General features: G+C 38.3%; 1 protein-coding gene across 1 annotated transcript in view; it reads left to right on the top strand.

The window, feature by feature from the left end:
* Window positions 1–25,049, top strand: part of LOC113079167 (chondroitin sulfate proteoglycan 4-like) — a 49,664-nt gene that overhangs the window by 20,829 nt on the left and 3,786 nt on the right. The window contains exons 2-6 of the mRNA XM_026251371.1: window positions 5,005–5,168; window positions 7,067–10,615; window positions 11,735–12,202; window positions 19,290–19,466; window positions 23,810–24,008. Of these exons, the coding sequence (XP_026107156.1) occupies window positions 5,005–5,168; window positions 7,067–10,615; window positions 11,735–12,202; window positions 19,290–19,466; window positions 23,810–24,008 (4,557 nt within the window). The remainder of the gene's footprint in view (window positions 1–5,004; window positions 5,169–7,066; window positions 10,616–11,734; window positions 12,203–19,289; window positions 19,467–23,809; window positions 24,009–25,049) is intronic.

Raw genomic sequence — 25,049 nt, forward strand, 5'->3', positions numbered from 1 at the left:
CATGTCAGGGGAAGGAAATGTACAGTATAAATGTTGATTTGTGCTTTCACAAATATTTTTAGCTGTATTTTGAAGGATGTGTTGCTCAGAGAAAGTCATACAGCCTTGTTTTTTCCATTTCCAACTTTATTTTTCATATATAGCTCTTTGAGAGGAAAAATAGGCCTACGTGTTTACTGATGTGTCATCATCCTTATTACTTGTAAAATAATATATTCTTGACAGACTTTGATCAAGGCAGAGGCTGTTTTTGATCTACCATAGCAACAGCGATGCCCACGAATAGCTCCGAGTCTATATAGAGCTTTAAGATTGATGTAATTACAACCATCCCTCTTTCTCACACACAAAATCACTACATAACCATAGGAACAAATCATCAGCAGAACCGCTATTTACTATGTTTAATCTTACCGGCAGCTCAGTGGTTTGTTTTAGGAAACATAATGGTCACTCACTGTTACCATGGAGAGAATATGGGGAAGAGATGTTTGCCACGTTTTGAGATCTGCTCTTAAAAATGTATATTTTAGATCAATTACTTGTTTTTGTTTGCATAGTGCATGCAGAGTGCAAACAGAACTGTTGGTACCACGGTTCAGTTTCTTTTTTATTGTAGTAGAGTGAATATAATTTTGGATGACGAAAGCTCAGGTGAAAGTTCAGACAGTCATGTTATAAGAGCAGGTGTATGGTGCAAAGACTGGATCGAGTCCAAGTCTGTTTTACTGGCACAGAGATCGTTTATTCCCCATGACTGCAGCCATGGACAACAAATCATCCGTGAGCCAATTGAGCAAGCGAGTTAAGGTCACCTTTAGAGAGGTTTGGTCTAGACAGAATATAGCTGTGATCAAAACATGCTTCATTATGGATTCTTTTAGTCTGGTTCCTCCTCCCCATCTCTTGTTTGGCAGATTAAACAGCAGGTTGCTTCCGTCGCTTTCAGTTGTTTCTGCTTCCGTATGGATGTTCCGGATATCTGACAGGGTTTTGAGGAACTAGGGTGCGTCTGATTCATTCACAGGATGAGGAGACAGAGACCCACTCAGTTCCCTTTGAGCACTAAAAATACAGACTGGAGCGGTCCTCACGACAGCGCCATCTGCCCTGGCAGACGTCCAGGGACATACACACGCACAAGCACAGAGTTTCCCAGGGCGAAGGATGCAAGTGCAATAGCAGCATCATATGATTAAGCTAGGGTGACTTAGAAAGTCACATCAAAGAAACGGACTGCAAACAAATCAACTTACTGTCTGTCCTAAATTGTATGTGAGATTAGGTCGAGTCCATCAAATCATAGTATGTAGAAAATAATACGATTTCCAGTGGATTTTTGTGTGAATGCATTTGCACTTGCTTTTTCACCACACTTTTCAGCACCCTTGGTTCCCGAAGTATTTTTCCCCATTTCTTTGTCCCCAGAAACAAAAACTACTGTATAAATATATATATATATATATATATATATATATATATATATGACCCAGGACCACAAAATCGGTCTTAAATCCCTGGGATATATTTTTAGTAATAGCCAAAAAAAAACATTGTATGGGTGAAAATTATACATTTTTCTTTAATGCCAAAAATCATTAGGATATTGAGTAAAGATCAAGTTCCATGAAGATATTTTGTAAATTTCCTACCATAAATAGATCAAAACTTAATTTTTGATTAGTAATATGCATTGCTAAGAACTTCATTTGGAAGACTTTAAAGGTGATTTTCTCAGTATTTCGATTTTATTTTGCACCCTCAGATTCCAGATTTTTAAATAGTTGTATCTCGGCCAAATATTGTTGACACTTGACACAGGTTTTGTGGTCCAAGGTCATATATTTATATTTTTACATTTGTTGTAATATCTGCATTTATGCATAGTAGTTTTAGAGCATTGGGAGACTAACTATTACATCACGTGATTTATGGGAGTGGACACATTTGGTTTGCTTGTTGCATTTCACTGATTGGTAGAGATTTCTCTGCAAAGTCATGGGTAATGTAGTTTTTCATCAGGAATCCTGCTGTCTGAATCTGAAGTCTGAATTTATAGTTCAAAATCAATTCCTTTATGAAGAAAATGAATGTGATTTTTACTTCATGAACCTGACTGCTGCACTCTATAAAAATAGAGTTTGATTTTTATATTGCATAAAAAATTCCCATGACACTCTTAAATATATTTTAACATTTACTGTACATGCAATGTCTAACAAACAGTGTGTAATTAACAATTTTATGTCCAGTAGCATTCTGACTCACTACATACTCAGAAATCTGTACTTTACCATCACCAATAAATTATGTACTTATAGGTCAATTTGAAATACATCAACACATTTTACTTCAATATTCTGACATATTTCAGAGTGAAATGGGATATTGAATATTGTAAAAAATACAAGGATTGACTTGATAGTCAAAATGTGCATTATGTAGCAGAGATGGAGTTGGTTTGGAGGTCGAGGAATTGAAAAGAGGCAACTGTCACATGATCAAAAAAGGTGTTTTAAAGCTATATCAAGTCTTGATTTTGATGATTACAAAGACAAATATCCAAGGAATGTGTGATGATTAAATAAACTGGGTCAATTCTGCTTTCATGCTGACTTTAAATAGATTTATGTTTCTACCAGTGGCAATTTTATTTTTAAATTCTACTTTGGCACACATGCTGTAGATTCCATCTTTCTGTCCATACTTTTCCACTCTGGTTTTTTTTTTTAAACAGTGTTCCCCTCTAATAACTGGTGTATAAAGACAGATGTGATGTTTGCTTTAAACTAATGAAGTTTCATTATGAACTAACCAACAGAATAATGATGCTCATTTTCAAACAAAAGCCTGCCATCTGTGTTTTTACCATGCAATGAGATGCTACTCGCCTATAAAAACAAAGTTGAGCTGAGTCTTGGTTTAATGTATGGTGCATGTTGAATTCTGGAATGGTTGGGGGTCTCCAACACATGTGTTCCATTTAGAATCCCCTCCAAGAGTTTTAATGGGTTCCAGATTCATATGTGCTGGCTGTGCTCACTGTGGCCCTTGTGTCTTTTTTAGTCTGAGAATGCTCAGACAGCGCACCGACAGCGGCTTGAACCTCAGAGTCCTTGGGATCCAGTTGCCCGTTGTGCCTCCTGTGTGCACTGTGAATTTTCCAACCAAAACAGACCTGATGATCACAAAGAGCTGGGGAAAATTCCCAGCTAATTCCATATATTCTCTCTCTGGTCCTTGCAGAAGGTTGTTGAGCACTGATATAAACCAAATCGGAGTTACAGGCTTCAGATAAATGTAGCTTCATTAAAATGAATCTCGATTTGCTGGGTTCTATCTGCTTGGTATGCTATACAAAGGTCTCGGACAGTCTTTTGCAGGCTCAGATCTAAATGTTATAACCTTTTCAGCATTCTAGATTATATTTTGAGAGATCATATGAGCTTCAGCGTTTAGCTCTGCCTCCTGTTGTTTTTAGGCCCTTTCTGCAAGATTTATGTGTTTGTTTTTGGAGAGCATGGACTGAATGTATATAGGGGGTATCTGTGAGAACCCTTTGCTGAACTGTGAAGATCTCTTGCGCTTTTGATGCATTGCTTAGAGTGCAAATGAGTGTTTCCATTACTCTAAAGATGGTCTTTGTACATAAAATAGATATTTTGGCATATGAAAATAGTTTACTCACATAGTTTTTTTGTGCATCCAGTTTTTGTTATGGTGCGTATTAAGTGCTATATATCACTCGAAACATTATATTCCCCTAATGCATGAATACAGAGGAACAAATAGAGACTGGGCTGGATGCCACTTTCTTAGGAGCTAGTGCTTAGCGGTTGGCTAATGACAGTACATTTTGCTGAATGATTTCAGATGCTACTCTATTATGTATATTTAACAGGATAAAAAGTCATTTACTCAAAAATCTGTCATTATTTACTCACACTCATGTCATTCCAATCCCAGGCTTTTTTATGTGGAGCAAGAAATTTTGAAGAATGTGCTGATATGTTTCCATGCAATTACAATTAAAACTTTCAAGCTTCAAAAAAGATGGAAAAGAACCATAAAAGTAGACCAGGTGACTGTATTCAAAGTGTCCTGAAATCATACGATAGATTTGTGTGAGGAACAAATCGAAGTCACTGGTAATCTTTGTCCGGATAATTTAGTGAGTTCAAGGAACTCACCTTAGATAAAAATAAACTTAAATAAAGTACTGAATCACTCACTTCCATGAATCTTTCAGAATTTTCAGTAAACCAGATCAAATGATTCATTCAACAAAGAGAAATCTATTTTTTGGGGTGAACTGTTCCTTTAATATACCATTAATATTATTAATATACCATTGTGATATTTTAACCTTAATTTACTGTTGTAAATTTGGTCATTATTTACCTAATATTTGACGTTTTTGTTGTTACAACAGTATCCTGTTTATAATCTTAGATAAGAGAATTGCACGAGTCATAAATTGACTCCTGACCCTCTACCAAGACATTTGACCATAGTTTCTGTGAGAATGTTCCATTTCTGGATCCCAAAATTTCATGAAGGGATTCCCCAATGAGTCTGGCCATATAATGTTACCGTGGCATAGACACTGTTGATTTGGCCCCTGGAAAACTCTTTAATGGAATGGGGATCTCCTTGACACAAGGCCCAGGAGTGATGTGTGAATGATTTACTAAAGCAGCGAAATGCAATAGAGGAAAAAATCAAATTTGCAGTCCAAGGCAGGTGGCGACATTAGCATACAGCCGAACATTACTACATTAAGCTCTGGAAATCCTGCAGAAAAGCAGTTATATAAACATTCTCATGGGGCTGAAGCCAGAACAGTGTCTTTTCTACACAACAGCTGACAAGACAGCTGGAAAAGTTAAAAATTCAAACTTCCATCTGCTGTATGTCTTCTCACTTCCACATTCACACGTTAATGGTGAACGTCATCATTCAAATATTTATAATAAAAATATTTTTCTCCCTTTGTGTTTGCAGCTTCCTATTTCGGGGACAGCTACTGTCGAGTAGATGCCATTCGGGATCTGTCAAGTTTTCAAGTGTCGCTCCAATTTAAAACAAGCAGACGTAGTGGTCTGCTCCTACTGGCGGCGGGACACAGAGATTACCTCTCGCTGGAGCTCTACAATGGCAGACTACAGGTGAAATACAGTTCATTCTGGATTCAGATCGTTTAGGGGTCGATTCATAAACTTTCGTATCACCAGCAGCTACTCATGTCACCTTAAATCAACCTCTACTTCTAGTTGCTTTTTTGCTATAATTCAGTGTGAACACTCTTTAAGTGTTAAAGTGTTAAAGGAGCACTCCACGTTTTTTTGCAAATATTTTTACTACTTAAAACTTGACTCTTTTGTTGTGTACTGGGACTGACGGATAATGAAAAGTTGCCATTTTCTAGACTAATATGGCAAGGAACTATTCTCACATTCCAGTGTAATAATCGAGGAATTTAGCTGCCTTACAGCAGGTGATATTACGCAGCGCCTGAAAAAATACTATTTTTAGGTGCTGCATAATATCATTGTGTCTGCTGTAACCCATGGTTCCTTGATTATTACGCCGGAATCAGAGTATAGTTCCTAGCCATATCAGCCTAGAAAATAGCAAATTTTCATTTTCCGTCTAAGTACACAATGTAACTACAGAAGAGTCAAGTTTTAAAATACATATAAACTCTTTGGTAATTTTTAAGAAGAGATGCTAATGGTCTAATTAGATTCAATGATCTAGGCTAAGCTACAGCTAAATGTGCTACCGCCAGACCCGGAGATAGGCTGAATGGATTCGAAAACAGTAAAACTCAACTTTTAAACTCTAGGGGAGTTTTAAAATAAGCCTATTTTCAAAAATAGTGGAGTGTTAAACTGCTTTAGATAAAATTGCTTTGTAAATTACTACTTATACAACAGGACAGAGATCAGATCTGGCAAATTCAGAAAGCACAGGGTACAGTTCAAAATATCTACTTTGTAATGTAAATTACAAACAAATAAATAGAATCTTCAATATTTTCTCATGGCCCTTCAAGGCTTCAGGGCCCCAGAATGAGCCACACACTGAGAAAATCTCTGGTGAGTTTTTAAGAAGCAGCCTCTTGGTTTTTGGTGAGAGAGATGACTCATATTCGCTTCCAGCTCCACTGTGACTGAATCGTTGAAGTTTTTCAGCTCAAAACATGGAAAAAGCTTCCATGGCTTGAATGAGTTACTGGTTTGCTCTGAGTCTATTTCTTCTTCATCTGCAGCCTCCCTAGAAAATGGCTCCCGCTCCGCATAGATAAACACAGACTCTCAAACTGCCTGCATTATGCTGCAATATAAAACGGTACCAGGACTATTTAATCAGTGGTAGGATTTGTCATTAAAAACGCATTTCCACCGACATATTCAATTCATTCAGATTTACTTTTTTCATCTTTGGAGGCTGCAGATCTGAAATGAGATCTGTGATATTTTCAGTTTAAGTGGCTGCACAGTGTTTGAAAAAGCCAACTGATCCAGCCAAGTCTGTATCAGAAATTCAAAGCTGAATACATGAATAATGACTGTGGAAAAACATATTCTTAAACAGTACCTTTATTTTGTTTTCTAGTAAAAATATCTAAAGAGAAATGCACCTGATAAAGCAAAATAACATTTTATTAAGATAATGAGATACGATTAATTAGTGTGCTTTTGAAGCAAGGAAACCCTAAAGCCCTGAACAAACCCCTAATATTAACCATTATTAACCTTTAGCATATAATTGCTTTGGCAGATTTGTGCTACAATCATGAATGTTATCTCAAATTAAATCACTAGAAACTAACCAGAGCATCATAACAACTGATTAGCAATGTTCTAAAAAACACTCAGAACAGCTTAGAAATTGCACAACAATGTCCTGCTAACCACTCAAAACACCCTTACATCATGGCAGCAACACAGGCAAACACCATATTTTTTTATTGTTATTATTATTTTTTATTTTTTCCAGAAAATGTCAAAAATGTCAATCAATTTTGGTGTTTAATTTGTTTGTGCATGTATCGTTACAGGCTAGGATTGACATGGGATCTGGAGAAAAGGTTCTCTCCTCCAGGATGGGTCTCCAGCTCAGTAACCTTCTGGACCATCATGTGTCTCTCATTCTGAAAGACTCCAAACTTACAATGGCTGTGGACAACCTGTACACAACCTTCATTCCAGTGGAGGATGCAGATGAGGACCTGAATATCGACCAGGGCGTGTTCCTTGGAGGCGTGAGGGACCTGGAAGTGGAGTACCTGAGCACAGCTGTTCCCTCCCTGCGTGGCTGCATGAGCAATGTTATGTTTGAGTCTAATGACTATGATATTCTGGCTTCAGAAGCTGCAGTCTGCTATGACACCAAGGAGAGCTGCAGCAGTGAGTTTGAGGCAGGAGACGGAGACACCACAAGCTTTATCAGTCCAGAATCATTCATCTCTTTCCCTACCTGGACCAGACCTAGCACAGGCTCCCGTAGCCTGGAGATGCTGATGAAGACGACCATTGAGGATGCTCTGTTGCTCTTCCACCCAGGACATCAGGCAGACTTCATTGCAATCGGTATGGCAGGAGGCTTCCTAAAAGGTGTAATAGATCTGGGAAGTGGAATGTATATGCTAGACAATGTGGAAGTGAAAGTGGATGATGATCAATGGCACAGAGTTAAAGTTCAGATTGATCCCTATGAGTTCCAGATAAATGTGGACAGTCAAATAGTTTCACTCCCTCTTAATGAGACAGAAAAGCTGGATCTAGTGGGGAACCTATACCTAGGAGGCATTCAAATGAAGATGAAGGATGTGTTTCAAGATTATTTGACTCGTGTGGAGGAGGAGGTCACAACTGAGTCCTTTATTGGATGTTTAGGTGAAATCAAGGTGAATCAGAAGCACAGAAGCCTGCAGGATGCTCTGATAACTAAAGACATTTATGTGAAATGTGAGGGAGAATATGATTACTCCACTTATGATGAGGATTTGGAGTTAACAACTACACCTCCAGTAAGAATCACATTCATTAATGCCAGTACTGATGAAAGACACTGTTTTCCTACAGAGGACTTGCCAGAGATTTTCCACAATATTTCCAAGCTCCTGGACATCACTCCTCTGCTGGTTCCAGAGGGAGGAGAGGCCTTCATCGACATTGTAAACCTAAACCCAACATTTAACCTAAAAGAAGTAGGTGTTCGTGAATCTGAGATCATCTTTACACTGCTAAACAATCCCTGGTATGGAGTGGTTGATATGAACTTACGAAAAACAAGGGTACAGAAATTTACCCTTCTGGATGTTGTCAACAAGAAAATCAAATATCTTCATGATGGCAATGAAAATTATGGGGATCAAATCCATCTGGAGGTGGCTGCACATGGAACGAATCTCCCAGAGTGCTTGAGTGTTGCACACCAATATGTGCTACCGGTGGAAATCATCCCAGTCAATGACATCCCTCAGCTAAGTGCAGGGGATATCTCAATCACAGCTAATGGTCGCACACGTCTGAGCCCAAACCTTATCAAAATCTCAGACTCAGACAATCGTTGTGATGAACTCAAGGTCACAGTTACATCAGACCCTACTGCTGCTGGATATCTGGAGAATGCTCAACAGCCAGGATTTGGTCTCAGAGAGTTCACTTGTAGACAACTGAAAGAAGGAAATATCCACTATGTGCACAAGGGAGGAGAAGTGACAGAACTTACTCTACAGGTCTCAGATGGAGATTTAGTTAGCCAGTCAAGCACATTTAAGTTGCTTATCACCCAACCACAGATGACTCTAGTCACAAATACTGGCCTTCTGGTCACCCAGGATGACAGCACCCCAATTGGAATACAAAATCTGGCCATTTCTGCAACTCCAAAAACTGGAGACATTGTATATAATGTCACTCAGCCACTTCAGTTTGGAGAACTGCAGTTGATCTCAGACAATGGGGTACCAAAAAGAGTCACACTATTTCATCAGTCTGACCTGGAGCAAAAAAGACTGAAATATGTTCCCAACCTCACAGCCAATCTCAAGGACACAGAAACAGAGTTTATTCACTTCAGTGCACAGCTTGGACAGGTCATCCTCCCAGACAACTTATTTATCATTAATATCATGCCTGCCCTTATAGGAATGGGTAATAGCATTCCTCTGGAAGTTGAAGGTGGGCAGCCAAAGGTCATTAAATCTGAACAACTTCAAGATTTTGTGAGGGAAAGCAACATTGATTCAAGATCAGTCCAGTACATGATTATGAAAAGCCCAGTCCAGGGAATCTTGATGATGCTTGATAAAGAGTTATCTGATGGTGATACCTTCACCCAACAAGACATTTTGAATGGTTTCATTAGTTACAGTCCTCGTGTCCACAGAGCAGTTGATGTTGAGGATCAGTTCCAGTTCAAAGTATTCGCAGAGGATCAGTACTCCAGAGTATACACCTTTCCAATCAAAATCAAGGCTGATTCTGATGCTCCAGCCCTAATCAATGAGAGACTTGTTGTGTTGAAAGGAAATGAAAACATCATAAATAAAGAATATCTCTGGGTTCAAACCTCCACCTCAACAGACTTTGTGTACAGGATAGTACAAGATCCCAATCATGGTCGTCTTATCAGAGATTCTCCACCAGGTATGCAAAGGTTTGATGGTGCAATTCAAGTCTTTAGCAATGAGGATCTCTCCTTGAACAGGTTGGTCTACAAGCATGATGGATCAGAAACAAGTCATGACCAGTTTACCTTTCTGGCATTTGATTCAAGAGGTGGCAATGGTTGGCAAGATGAAGGTCATGAGGTACTGAGGGGAGTGTTTAACATTGCAATACAATCCAGGAATGACTATGTACCTCAAAGGGTCATCCACAAACCTTTTAATGTTGTCAGAAATGGCCAGCGTTTATTGACCACTGAAGACATTCTATTCAAAGACGATGACTCTGACTTTAATGACACCCAGCTGGTTTATGTGAGAGTGGGAATACTTTCGGGAAACATTGTTTCTGCAGTAGACCCAACACAACTGCTCTTCCGCTTCACCCAGGCTGACCTGAGGGACAGGAAGGTTCTGTTTGTTCACCATGGGGCAGACCGTGAGCGATTCCAACTTCAAGTATCTGATGGTTTACATAAGACAACAACTGTACTTCAGGTGCAAGCAGGTGACCCTTTTCTACGAATAGCCAACAATACGATGGTGGTCATGGACCATGGTAGCACCAAGACGCTGAACGCCAGTCTACTAAGTGTAGAGACTAACATGGACATTAGAAGTGGAGCCGAGATCATTTATGATGTTACTTCTCCTCCCAGTGATGGTAGGATTATAGTGAGTGGAATTGAATCTTCCAAATTTACACAAGAGGACCTGACTAAGGGTGTGGTCTCCTACGAACACAATGACCAGAGCCTTAGCTCGAAAGATTCCTTTGCCTTCACAGTGCAAGCTAAGGGTTGGTCTACGGAGGGCACTTTCAGGATTAAGATATTCAAGAAAGGTTACCGGTCACAGCCACTAGTTGTGTCGAACGTGGTGATCCTTGCCTATGAAGGAGAGCATTCTGTTATTGATGCAAGCCACCTGGAGGTAAAACTCTCTCCCCAATTATTTTTAAAAAAATATGAATTACTTTGTTTTCAAATACATTTCTAAAAAATTAAATATTCAAGCTTAAAATTTTAATAAAAAAAACCTTGTAGATCTTGTGGTTCAAACATAAAATTACAAGTTGTTGCTCAATATCTAAATCATTATTGTAGGCATACTGTAGTGACTTGGGGTAAGGCAAGAACACTTCTGAATACAGATTTTTTTCACTCAATATAATTGTATTAATTTGTAACACAAAATGGAACACTGTTACCAAATTAAGTGCAACAATTTAGCCAAAAAAAAAGTCTTACAAATGGATTGCTTCAAATTGTGTTCAGGAAATAGGTCTGCATGAAAGTGTTATTTCATGTCAAGTCATAAGTTCTTATCCAAAGGCATAAAGCCATTGCCTTAAACATCTTGCATATAGCAGAAATATTAATATCAGTTTACAAAGTCTTCTAACAGTCCTTAATTTCTGTGGGAGGTTCCAGAACACTTTCAATTATTACCCAATTATTGCAGTAGAGGAACTGCTCAGATTAATTTGGACATTTGTGAAACCTGACACTGATTTACATTTTGTATTACTTTTTCCCTTTAAGCATTTCTGAGATTTGAATAGGGGATTTTGTATAACTCAGGGTTTCTATAATGTATTATTCAGTATTATTAATAGATCAAAACATGTTTATGTTTTTTAAACTGTAAATATTACTCTAAGATTTCATTTGAAGGGATAGTTCAACCAACAATATCATTCCTTTACTCATTATCATATAGTACCCATATAAATTATTTTCTTCTTAAATATCTTGAATGTCATTTTTTATTTATTTACATACGTTCAAACATTATTGACATCGAAAATTATATTTAAATGAATGCATATAAACATTCGGAATGACATGACTTTGAGTAAATGAGGCTTTTTATTTTTAGGTGAACTTTTCTTAAACGCATTAGAGAAAGGGTGTACAGTACAATGTGAAAGAAAAATTCAGTATGTTCTGAATGTAATTATTATTAAAAGATAGCTGCATCTGTAGGGATATGCAGCATTTGAAAGTTTCACACTGCACTCATTTGAAGGTCTTCTTGTCATCCTCTTAGGTGATGCAAAGAGACATCCTGCCCAAAGAGATGGTGTTCTCTGTCAAAGACTTTCCACGGTTGGGTCATGTAGTCAAACTTAACAACGACTCGGACAGTGTGGCATCACCCGTGCTGGACTACATTCAGTCTTTCACACAAGAGGACATAAACCTGGGTAGAATCTTTTATGTCTCCACTTCCCTTCAGGGCCAGGACCACTTCATCGTCGATGTCAGCAATGGCTTCACTGCCGTAGAAGATCTAGAGGTGCAGGTGGTCATTGTTCCACGCATCATACCCATCCAGGTGGTCAACCTCACAGTGAGGGAAGGTGGATCTGTGGCACTGACCCAAGAGGTTCTGAATATCACACACCATTTCTATCGTTCCATGAACATCGACTTTTTTATGGAGGAAGCACCTCAGCATGGAGATATTAAGTATCTGGATAAAGACGATGGACTTGATACCTTCACCTGGGAGGATGTGAGTGTCGAAAAATACACATTTTAATATATACAATTACAGTATTTATTACATTAGTATTTTGAATTTGCTTTTATTTTTATATGTTCAGTTTTCATTTTAATTTAAGTTTTAGCTATTTTATCACTTTTATCACTATATACTGTATATATATAGCCTTAATTTAAATTTCAGTTCTAGTGATTTTGCGTAAACATTCATTTCAGTTTAAGCAAACACAACATTTCTAATTTTACCTTGGAAACATGATAGCCAACCCATATATGCACATAAGAGGTGTGGCCATTGATTTTAGGCATGGAAAGAGGAGTGGCCTGTGCTAACATGTGTTTGCCAGCTCTTATATGGGCATCAGAGGTGTGTCCATGCAAATTAGCTGTTTTTCCATCTAATACTTACATTGTAGATTTTATTTCAGCTTTATTCAATTACTGAAAATGTTTTTAATAGTTTTAGCTTTGGTGAGGAATCACAACACTGACATACAATATTAAAACGCTATAATAATGACTATTTATCTAACTAACTTTCTTCCATGAAACACAAAATGAAATATTTGCATAATCTTCTCACTCATTTTAACCATAGAATGATTGCATATCGTGACCGGGGGTCTGAATGTCCAAAAAGGACATAAAATCTCTAAAACAGCAGCCCAAATGTCTCATAATATCGATGAAGTTAGGTAGAAAATGTGCATGTGGAAATGAGATTCAAGATCTGTAGGTGAGAGCATCATTAAATGACTGAAATTGTGGTCTGATCCTCATGTAAAGCTATCACGTGAATTCAGAAAACTCAAAATGTTGCTTCTGAGTCGTAAAGACAACTTTTATGGTGTTCATCTGTCCTTTTTGGAGCTTGACAGCCTCTAGCCACAATATGCTTTCGCTGTTTGCTCGAGCAGCATGGAAATGGGCTGAGAGTTTGCGAGGATGAAGAAAGTCATCCTCCCTTTTTTTTTTTGGGGGGGGGGGGGGGGTAAACTGTTCTCATTTGAAGAGAGAAGAACAGTGGGAACAACTAATGATGCTGCAACTACAGCCGTGTTTGTTTTGTTTGCTTGTACTTTGTGACTGCAATGAGCGTTCATTCTTCTCACGATAAAAGAGCTGCGCTGGAACCAGAGGAGCTGTCGTTGGCTTCAATTACAAAGGCGAACAACCTTGTGTAATGGTTTCTCTGAGACTACCAGGATCCCCGCATAGCATTTTGCCATATCACTGTAGAACAGTCAGGCATAAAATAGCATTTTCTGCATCTTAATTACAAGCCGTTCACAGAATAACAGCTATTGAGGTGGACCTTGATCACGCCTGTCTGATGCTCGCTCAGTTTTAGTGGCTCAAAGAAACAGTTTCTCTTTCACCCACTGTCTTTTAAGACTTATCTAAGCTCTCTTTGCTTCCAGTGGGCTCCCTAAAACGACTTTGCATTATGATATCTAGCGGAGTGACCCAGAGGTCTTCTAGTGGAAAGAATGAGCAGAGAAAGACCAGCGGTGGAATAAGTGTGCTGTTGTTTGAGAGCGCTAGACATTGCTCTTATGACTGCCGTTCCAACTTGATGGAAATTCTGACTTGCGCTTCCCTGCTGCCGCGGGCCAGAATAAACTAGGCCATATATCCCACAAATAAAGTATTTACACCGCGCCGCCAGGCTATGCGACTTTGAAAACAGAGATCAGGTTAACTCAGGAGTGATTCAGCCAGAACAGATGAACTTCCCAGGTTGTTTTTTAACTTCAGGCTCAATTTCTGTTGACTGTTGAAAATAATACTGAATATTCCTTTCAGAGATTGAGGCACAGCAGGACATTAGTGGTGTTAGACTGACAGATATCTTATGCAATGAACACAGCTCTTAGATCAGACAGAGAACGGCAGGATTAGAGAGAGAGAGAGAGAGAGAGAGAGGGAGATCACAGATGGGGGACAGATTGAATTTGAAGTTCAGAATCAATGTCTTTTGGTGGTTTTACTCCAGCTGTCAGAATAACTTCATTGTGAGCAGCTGCTCCACACTACATCTTGATACACAATGTCTTGCTCTCGCTGTCCTGTGCTCTACGTTTCCTTTCTTCAGTTATGCAATGCTTCTGAAACACAGCTAACATGTTCCATATGGAGAGAAACTACTGCGCAGGAAAGGAACCAAAGCAGAATTATTCCTAAATAAAGACGTTTGCGTCATGCTCATTACTGAGCTGAATGTGGAGTTCCTTTATTCTGTGTTGTGGAGTCAGCGGTCGGTGTGTATACTGCCGGTCACCGCTGCCACACCAGGGAACAGATTGTAATGATAGCTTACGGTGCAGAATAGCAGCAGACATTCACAGCACACTGAGATGAAAACATCTAGAACAGTACAGGGCTTCAAAACCAAAGAGACAGAACAGATATTAGCGTGTCAGGATGAAACAATCTTGAATACATTTCTCCTCTGCTGCAAAAATTGATATCTTATGTTGATAGTCACCAACAGTTTTCAATTTCAAAACAAATATGGACTAAACAACAGAATAATGTTAAACAGCTTCTTTCAGAGCTATGGCTTTATGCTTCAGGACTTTGATTTTACATTGGACCACAAGTGCCAATGATGTTACTGTAGTAAATTAATGAACTGTTCACCCAAATATTTTATGAAAATCATTTATTCACCCGCATGTTCCAAACCTGTGATTTTCTTTATTTTGTGTAACTGAGATATTTTGAAGTTGAATGTTGGTAACCAAAAGTTTTTTTTTTGTTTTTTTTCAAGTCAATGGGAACCGAAAACATTTGGTTAAAACATCTTCTTTTTCAAGTTCCACAGGGAAAAAATTAATTAAAATAGAAATCATATAGGTTTGGAATGACATGAGAGTAAATAATGACAGAATTTTCATTTTTATGTGGACTATCCTTTTAATATGATATACATTAACATTATTCTTATTCTTATTTTATTAATATTAGTAGAGCTGTAGTCAAGTCCGGCTTTGTCGAGTCCAAGTCAAGTCCAAGTCCAGGACTAGTCGAGACCGAGTCAAGACCGAGTCCAAAGAGGTTCGAGTCCAAGTCAAGTCCAAGTCCAAAAGTTTCGAGTCCAAGTCCAAGACCGAGTCCAAATGAAAGAAAAAAGGGTCCTCTTCAAGACCACATACTTAACTACTGATAATGTTTGTGATGCGAGAGAAAGCATATCTCCTATTCTAAGAAAATAATTTTACATTATTATTTGTAATGATCAAAAAGCATGTGCAAAGTAACAACTCTGTAGGACAGGGGTCTCCAAACTACATCCTGGATGGCCAATGTCCTGAAAAGTTTAGCTCCAACTGGCCTTAAAACACCTGGAAGATTAGTGTGTCTAGTAAGAGCTTGATTAGGCTCAAGTGTGTATAATTAGGGTTAAAGCTAACAGGGGCGTTAAACAAGATCCTGGGCCCTATGCATAGGCAGTCCTGATGGGCCCCCATGGTCCCCACCCATGAAAATATCCAGGTAAAAAATATATATTTCAGATTCATACTTTTCAAGGGCCCTCTCTTCCTTTGGGGCCTTGCTAATGAGTACTGGTTTTACCCCCAGTCCGACCCTGGGAGCTAAACTTGGATAAAAGAACAAAGTTTGGAACTGTAAGGTCAAATAATTTTTATGTACTTTATTTTTTGTTGACATTATATCTGTGGTCAAAAATGTATATGACAGATGCCTTGGCACAGTGCACAGACACACGCAAAGCTCGGGATATGACAAATGCGCGCAGCAAGGCTAGAAGGGATACGTTTGGCTCTACTGGACATGCGCACATAAATACAGCGAAATTTTTGTCATACTATACTAGTGCTTGCATAGACTAGTCGAGCACTGTCGGAAACAATCGACTACTCCAGCATGCATTAACCATAATGAATACAAAGTGATTGCAAGTACCACGTGAATTTTAGAATTACAATATTGCGTGGAGCTGTTACTATATGACCTTATTTATGTTGCATGTAAAAATAAAATATGTAATGTAATAATTAGGGTTGTGCCTGAAGCCGAATACCTTATTCGGAATGGCACGGATAATGGCTTAAAAAACGAATAACGCTCAAGGAATAATTCTGCCTGAATACTCGGCTAAAGCTGACAGAGTCTGGTGTTTGCTAGATAACAGGTGAGCCAGGGCATCAGCGCCAGAAGTGAATGAATGTAAACTTTATGAGTGAAAAGAGCGCAAATCAAACACCGCATTGTTGTCACCTCTCTGTTTATCTCTCAGAAATCAGAGCGTTGCAAGAGTAATTTTACCTATAATAATACATCATAGCTACACGTTATATTATTTGTATATATTTAAAAGGCAAATATTGAAAGCTTAGGCTTCCATGATACGAATGAATGGAATAAGCACAGCGCGCTCGCCAATCAAACAGCCGCGCTGCGCGTCTCAGTCTCTCAAAAACCAAATCAGTTCTCTCTCAAGAGTAGGCTAATAATCAGCTTCGATACGGATACATTGTCTACTTGTCCTACATGTTTGCATATTTACCTTTTGCTGGTTTGCGCGGAACACACACATCTGTTTAGTGAAGTTCATTAACATTAAGACTCGCTCAAAGTGTTCTGCGTAATGAGAATGTGTGCATTGAATGGATTCAGTCGTGTTCAAATGATCACTAAACGTTTGTCATGACATGTCATGAAATTAATAATTATTTCAGTTTAACACGACATACTTGTTCAGTGATAACTACGAAAAAATATATAAAAAGTCATAACAGTCTTATCAAGTAACTGTACGATGTTGTATCCGAATGCAGATAGGAAAAAAATTGTGATTGTTACAGATACAAATAAGGCTGTTACATGAAAATGTAAATATGTAATGTCATATATAAAGTTTTTAAAATGTACATATGTACTAATTGTTGCATAAGGCTATACGTTAATACGCGTTTATTGATAAAAAAAAGGCTATCTAGGTGTAGGTAAAACACAATCTAACAGGTAGAAAATTAAATTAGAAACATCTAAACTTTTCAGGTCGCAGTAAATGCACCACTGGTCATGCACATCCTTTCCCGGAACAATACTGAAAGCTAAGATGGAGAAACAGATGATCATAGTTGTTCAAGGATAGCCATTTTTTAAATGAATCTATTAGCAGAGCTACTGCAAGGGATGTTTAGTGCTGGAAATCCATTTATTCTTTGCTGAAACTTCTGCGTCATCATGGAGAGCGGGTCATGGTTGCCCAGCAACAGCAGACGCCACTGGAGCGCGAGCGCAGATTACAGAGTGCTTTGGAAATAAGGAGAGCGGCGCGCCTAGTGTTTTCCACACGTTTTCAGTCGCGACATCATGCAAATGTGGTTTTGTTTTGAAGGAGACATTTTTTATTTTATTTTTTTGCTGGACTCGGTCGAGACCAACTAGAAGACTTGGCGAGTCCAATGGCCAAGTCCGAGACAAGTCCGAGTGCAAATTCAACGAGTCCGAGACAAGTCCGAGACGACAGAAAAATGTCTCGAGTCCGGACTCGAGTCCAAGACCGGACTCGAGTACTACAGCCCTAAATATTAGCACTTTGAAACAATGGGCTGCGGTGATCAGACAGGTGGATCATGATGTTTGTTGTTTCAAAATAAATTTTTTGTGTATTTTTTTAATGCACTGGGAAAAAAAACATATATATATATATATATATATATATATATATATATAGTCAAAAAATAAACTAAGATTCTTACATTAAAACATTTCACCTCTATTCCAAATGGCATCTTCCGTAAACATCTGCCATATGTTATTGATTTCCCGACAAACATGAGAATATGCAGACTTAATGTCAGAAAGAGGTTGAAGCACAGCTTTTCTCTTCTAGCAGTTAGCACTTAGCTCTGACACTTGGCGCTGGAGCTCATACTGATGAAAACATACAGTTAGATTTTGATGTTTCATTGTTAAGATTTGTAGTTCGTACTATGTGCAATGATCTGATCATCTGGAGCCTGTTAAATCTGTACAACACATGACAGACGGCAGATGTCTGACCTCCTGCACCGGACAAACTAAGACACTTCAGTTTCACATGACACGCTCGCAGCTGTGGGGCTTCCTAGAGTTTTGCATTATGCTAATAAGGTTGGAGATGTGGCTTAGTGGTGAGAGCACATGCTCAGTCATACGTTTGAGTCCAACTTGAGATATTTCATCATGGTTAATGCGATTCGAATGCATTTTTAGGATAAGTTTCCTCCATCATTTTTTGTTATTTCTTCACTGTCATTTGTGCTGTGCTGAAAATCTTTTACCTAATTTGGTGTTCTTGATCAAAAATGAAAATTGAAAATTGAAAATTGCTTGTAAATATCTATGCTGTATTATCAACAAACATCGGACTCTATCTTTTTGTCAACTTGTTTTCTATTAATTAGGACAGGTCTTGTATTTATTTTTTGGGAAATGATTGATCAGGCCTCAGTTCTTCAGCGAAAAAAAAAAGAGTTAGTTGTGGATAATTGTGGCAATATTTATGGCATAAGTTTAGATCAGTGAGGCCTATGATCAATCAGTTCCAAAAAGAAACACAAAAGCTGTGCTAATTGAAAGAAAACAAGCTGATAAAAAGACTGAATCCAATATTTGGTAATAATATAGCATAACAAGAAATGTATAAGTCATATTAATTATAAGTAAAGTAAAAAATTATATATAATAAAAAATAATCATTTGTAAGTTGTTAGAATTTATATTTTTCAGGAAAAAGAAAACCTCAAGTAAAAATGACTGCAACACAACGTGACTGTTATGCTATAAATAAAAAGTGTCTAAAAATAGAGTAAAATAAACAAAGATTCTGATTAGAAACATGAAACAATCCTGAAAACAGGAACTATGGTTACCATGGTAGTTTTTGTTTATTTATTTCATCTTTTTGGAGGGGAACAACTTCTACAGAATTTTAAAAAGATGTTTTTATTGTCTCGTCACTTAAAAAACACCAAAATAAAGCCGCTGTAAAACCAGAAATGCCCTAATGGTCAGAAAAAGGATTAGGTGTGTGTGTAACTGGATTCCTGATATCTCTTGTGTATGTTGTGTTTCCTCAGGTACAACAGGGACAGGTGTACTACGTCCACGACAGCAGCGAGACCACAGAGGATAGTTTCACCCTCATGGCGTCCGCTTATCACATCACCCGCAGGAGTGCGTCCCTGACCATCGGCATCACCATCCTCCCTGCGAATGACGAACCGCCCCGCATCCAGCGCAACACTGGAATGGAGGTACACCAAGACCACTTTCCCAGTTTTAAACATTGATGAAGCTTAGTCGTAGTCAGAAATTTCAGAGCTACTCCCTCCACCAGAACACAGAGGGTCATTCAGTGCTTGCTCCATATTGTCTGTGGTTTCTGGTTGCCGTGGAGACTCGTATTTTTGGAAAACCATGACGGTGGCAAGAATTCGGTTTTTGGGCTGGAGGGTAAACAGACCAATCAGAGACACCGCTCGACTCCCGCAAAACGTGAAATAATGATATGTGTGTTTTTCCACATGCAGATAGTTCCCCTTCTCTTGCGCACATGCGCCCTGTCTGTCTCTGTATCAGACATGCTTTGGGGCAGTCGTGGCCTAACGGTTATAGAGTCAGACTTGTAAACTGAAGGTCATGGTTTTAAAACTGCAGTAGGTAACTTTTGTAAAAATATATTTTTTACATATTTGTGAAACCTGTCATTATGTCCTGACAGTAGAATATGAGACAGATAATCTGTGAAAAAAATCAAGCTCCTCTGGCTCCTCCCAGTGGTCCTATTGCCATTTGCAGAAACTCAATCGCTCCCGGTAAAAAATAACCAATCAGAGCTGCGGTCCGTAACTTTGTTTGTGTTCAAAATGTAGAAAAATGTATATAATAAGCGAGTACACCATGAATCCATTTTCCAAACCGTGTTTTTGGCTTGTCCTGAATCACTAGGGTGCACCTATAATAAGTGTTTATATTCGGACTATTTTAGATTGCTTCGGGGTACCGTGGCGGAGTAACCCAGTACCTTTGTGATTCTTCATAGACATAAACAGAGAGAAGTAGTTCCGGCTACAATGTTCTTCCGCAAGACGCAAGCACTTCTGTTTATTAACCACTAGAGCGTCAAAAGTTACCGACTGCAGCTTTAAGTCTCAGGTCTGGTAGGAATTGTTGGTGGGGGGAGTGAATAACCAGCACTCTCTCCACCTTCAATACCACGACTGAGGTGAGACCCTTGAGCAAGGCACTGAACCCCTAACTGCTCCCTGAGCTGCCCACTGCCCCGGGTGTGTGTTCACTAATGTGTGTGTACACTTGGATGGGTTAAAAGTAGAGCACAAATTCAGAGTACTAGGCCACGCGTCACTTCACTTTCCCTTTAAACCAGGACACCTCAATTTTCGATGGTTACAGATGATAATAACAGACAAAGTTCAAATTCAGACTTGCTCTTTCCAAAATTGCAAACACAAGTTTTACCAGCACAGTATCTAACACACACACTCACACACACACACACTTATAATCCGTTTATCTCACTAAAAGTGGTTTATATTTCACCCTAAAATCCAAAGCAAAAAAAATAAATATAGATTGAAATATAAATATGATATTTATAAAATACTTCGAATAATTTATAGCATGTACAGTATTGTTCAAAATAATAGCAGTACAATGTGACTAACCAGAATAATCAAGGTTTTTCGTATATTTTTTTATTGCTACGTGGCAAACAAGTTACCAGTAGGTTCAGTAGATTCTCAGAAAACAAATGAGACCCAGCATTCATGATATGCACGCTCTTAAGGCTGTGCAATTGGGCAATTAGTTGAATTAGTTGAAAGGGGTGTGTTCAAAAAAATAGCAGTGTGGCATTCAATCACTGAGGTCATCAATTTTGTGAAGAAACAGGTGTGAATCAGGTGGCCCCTATTTAAGGATGAAGCCAACACTTGTTGAACATGCATTTGAAAGCTGAGGAAAATGGGTCGTTCAAGACATTGTTCAGAAGAACAGCGTACTTTGATTAAAAAGTTGATTAGAGAGGGGAAAACCTATAAAGAGGTGCAAAAAATGATAGGCTGTTCAGCTAAAATGATCTCCAATGCCTTAAAATGGAGAGCAAAACCAGAGAGACGTGGAAGAAAACGGAAGACAACCATCAAAATGGATAGAAGAATAACCAGAATGGCAAAGGCTCAGCCAATGATCACCTCCAGGATGATCAAAGACAGTCTGGAGTTACCTGTAAGTACTGTGACAGTTAGAAGACGTCTGTGTGAAGCTAATCTATTTTCAAGAATCCCCCGCAAAGTCCCTCTGTTAAAAAAAAGGCATGTGCAGAAGAGGTTACAATTTGCCAAAGAACACATCAACTGGCCTAAAGAGAAATGGAGGAACATTTTGTGGACTGATGAGAGTAAAATTGTTCTTTTTGGGTCCAAGGGCCACAGGCAGTTTGTGAGACGACCCCCAAACTCTGAATTCAAGCCACAGTACACAGTGAAGACAGTGAAGCATGGAGGTGCAAGCATCATGATATGGGCATGTTTCTCCTACTATGGTGTTGGGCCTATTTATCGCATACCAGGGATCATGGATCAGTTTGCATATGTTAAAATACTTGAAGAGGTCATGTTGCCCTATGCTGAAGAGGACATGCCCTTGAAATGGTTGTTTCAACAAGACAATGACCCAAAACACACTAGTAAACGGGCAAAGTCTTGGTTCCAAACCAAAAAAATTAATGTTATGGAGTGGCCAGCCCAATCTCCAGACCTTAATCCAATTGAGAACTTGTGGGGTGATATCAAAAATGCTGTTTCTGAAGCAAAACCAAGAAATGTGAATGAATTGTGGAATGTTGTTAAAGAATCATGGAGTGGAATAACAGCTGAGAGGTGCCACAAGTTGGTTGACTCCATGCCACACAGATGTCAAGCAGTTTTAAAAAACTGTGGTCATACAACTAAATATTAGTTTAGTGACTCACAGGATTGCTAAATCCCAGAAAAAAAAATGTTTGTACAAAATAGTTTTGAGTTTGTACAGTCAAAGGTAGACACTGCTATTTTTTTGAACACACCCCTTTCAACTAATTGCCCAATTGCACAGCCTTAAGAGCGTGCATATCATGAATGCTGGGTCTCATTTGTTTTCTGAGAATCTACTGAACCTACTGGTAACTTGTTTGCCACGTAGCAATAAAAAATATACTAAAAACCTTGATTATTCTGGTTAGTCACATTGTACTGCTATTATTTTGAACAATACTGTACATGCATTTTATTTGCAGTATATACAGTATATATATATATATATATATATATATATATATATATATATATATATATATATATATATATATGCATACAGAAAAATTCTAACAATTACACATTTGACAAAATTCAAATTTTTATATAAATAATTATGTATATTTAAATTTTCAAAATAACAACTAAATTATATTTTAAAATATCATTCTACCGAACATAATGTGACAAAAAATGCCTTTATTGAAATTAAAATTGGCTAAATTAAATTATCTACTAATTGTTCCTGAAAAAAAAAAACATTATTTTCACATTACAGTAATGTGAATAAGCTCTGTTTTGCATTTTGTTGCAATAATTGTTATGAAAATAAAGCATTCCTAAAGCATAATCCTAAAATGGCTTCATTTATGATTTCATATGGTTTTCCTTTTGATTTTCGCATGAAACAAGAAACTTCTGTGAGATTCATCCACACAAACACAATCACACAGTTACTCAATCACACCCCCTGAGCTCTGATGTAGAGACCCTATAGAGACACACCAGTCTAATCAGAGAGAGACTGCAGTTTCCCATCAAAGCAGGCCTCGGCACTGCATGCTGGGATCTGATTTGCCATGCAGCCTCATGTTACATCAATTAAATATTGAATATGAAGAAACAGCAATTTCCAGCCCAATTTGGGAGATATTTGTTTCATTAACTTTCCTAATGCTGTACTCTGATCTAGTGCTACCATCTAGTGGATGCCCATACATATACTACACAGGAAGTGATGTAAAGGTCTTTGGACAATCACCAGAGGGCAGTGTAAAGAGTTATGTAATATGACTAATATTTACCCTGGTAATGACACTGCATTAAAAAAGCACTCACAGGAGAAAAGAAGATGATTTTACATGCACTTAAATCTTGAAGGTCACGTTATGTGGAAACTAGATTACTAAATGATAATGAGTTTGTGGACCTTTCTGTTCCAGGGCACTATGCCATGTACTCAATTCCAGTTTTTCCCCTCGGTCTCTCAGGAGAGTGGTAGATGGAGGCAGTGAAAGCGTTGAGAAACAGATAAATGTGTTGATGTGTGGTGTTCACACGGCAGCCCTGCAATCTCCCAGCTGAATTTGATCGTTTAAGGATGTCTTTCAGCAACTTGTCCATTACACATCCATTAGAGCAGCATCAGAGGAGACATAACTGCCTCTTTCACATCCCAACGACTCCAGACAGTTAGACACCTCTGAAAACAACAGTTTAGTTGTTTCATCTTGTATATTGGTTTGTTTATCCCGCTTTGTTTTGTGCCCGCTCTCTCCTTTCAGCTTCTATCCGGCGAGGAGTCTGAAATCACAGCCAATATGCTGAGCAGCGATGATCTTGACACCCCTCCGGAGGAGTTGGTGTATGCTATCGAGATGCCCAGCAATGGGATCGTTGCTTTTAAAGTGTCCCCAGATGAAAGCGTGGACAGTTTCACCCAGGCTCAGATAAATAATGGAGAGGTTTTATTCATTCATCACGGTGGGTTGACATCAGTTTCTTTGAATCAAGTTCTTTAAAACGTTTGAAAACAGAATAAAACATCAGCTAAAGAGATTCGGGGCATGGCAATCATATAGAACACCCTAGAAACTACATAGAATTGTGTTTAAAAAAAAACACCTGTTTCAAGGCCCAGCCACACAGAACACCATAGAAATATGTTTTTAAAAAAACCCACCAAAAAGAGATTATAAACAGCATAGCAACAAAGTAAAACCAAAATGCCTTGGAAACCGTATAGCAACATTCTAAAAACAACTTAGAATAACTCAGAACATCTTAGCAATTATAGAGCATATTAGCAAATGCATAGCAACACACTAAAACAACTCAGAAAAACTTAGAAATCACAGAGTAGCAGCATGCTACATAACTGTTAGGAACCCTAACATGATAAAAACCCTCTCAATTACATGTCTGCACATTAGCAGATGCATTACCAACATGCTAAACTCAACTCAGATCAGCTCAGCAATCACAGAGTAGCAGAGTGGGTGACAATACATCCTCTTTTTTTCCCAAACATATCCTGTCCAAGGTTTCTATACTGCCTAAAATATCCAGGTTTTGGCTTTGTTTTCCTGTTTTCATACTTGCTGAAGGATATGATCCAAAAGTAGTTTGATCAATAACATGCAGACATGGTACATAATCAACCAATAGTGATGCGTGAGAAGCTGGGATCGACAGAGAACGGTCAAAGCGATGCTAATACACGTACATATTACATGTGTTGGACTTAAAGCAGCGCTGTGACATCAAAGTACCATGAGAACTATAAAAAGCAGACAGTTCTATTTCGAATCGCTCTTCTGGTACTTTGATGTCACCCTATAACAACTCCTCAAGAAGTTCCTCAAATAACTTTTTATTATACAGTTCTTTAGAAAATAAATATCTATGTGAAGACCCCTGAAACCACTACGTTAATCTGAAAACATAAAATAAAGATCTCTTGCATTCTCCAAAAATCCATACAGAACTTTGGACCTGCAAAAAAAAAGGTTCTTGATAAGAAAA

This window comes from Carassius auratus, unplaced genomic scaffold (assembly GCF_003368295.1).
Source record: "Carassius auratus strain Wakin unplaced genomic scaffold, ASM336829v1 scaf_tig00027245, whole genome shotgun sequence".
Lineage (NCBI taxonomy): Eukaryota > Metazoa > Chordata > Actinopteri > Cypriniformes > Cyprinidae > Carassius > Carassius auratus.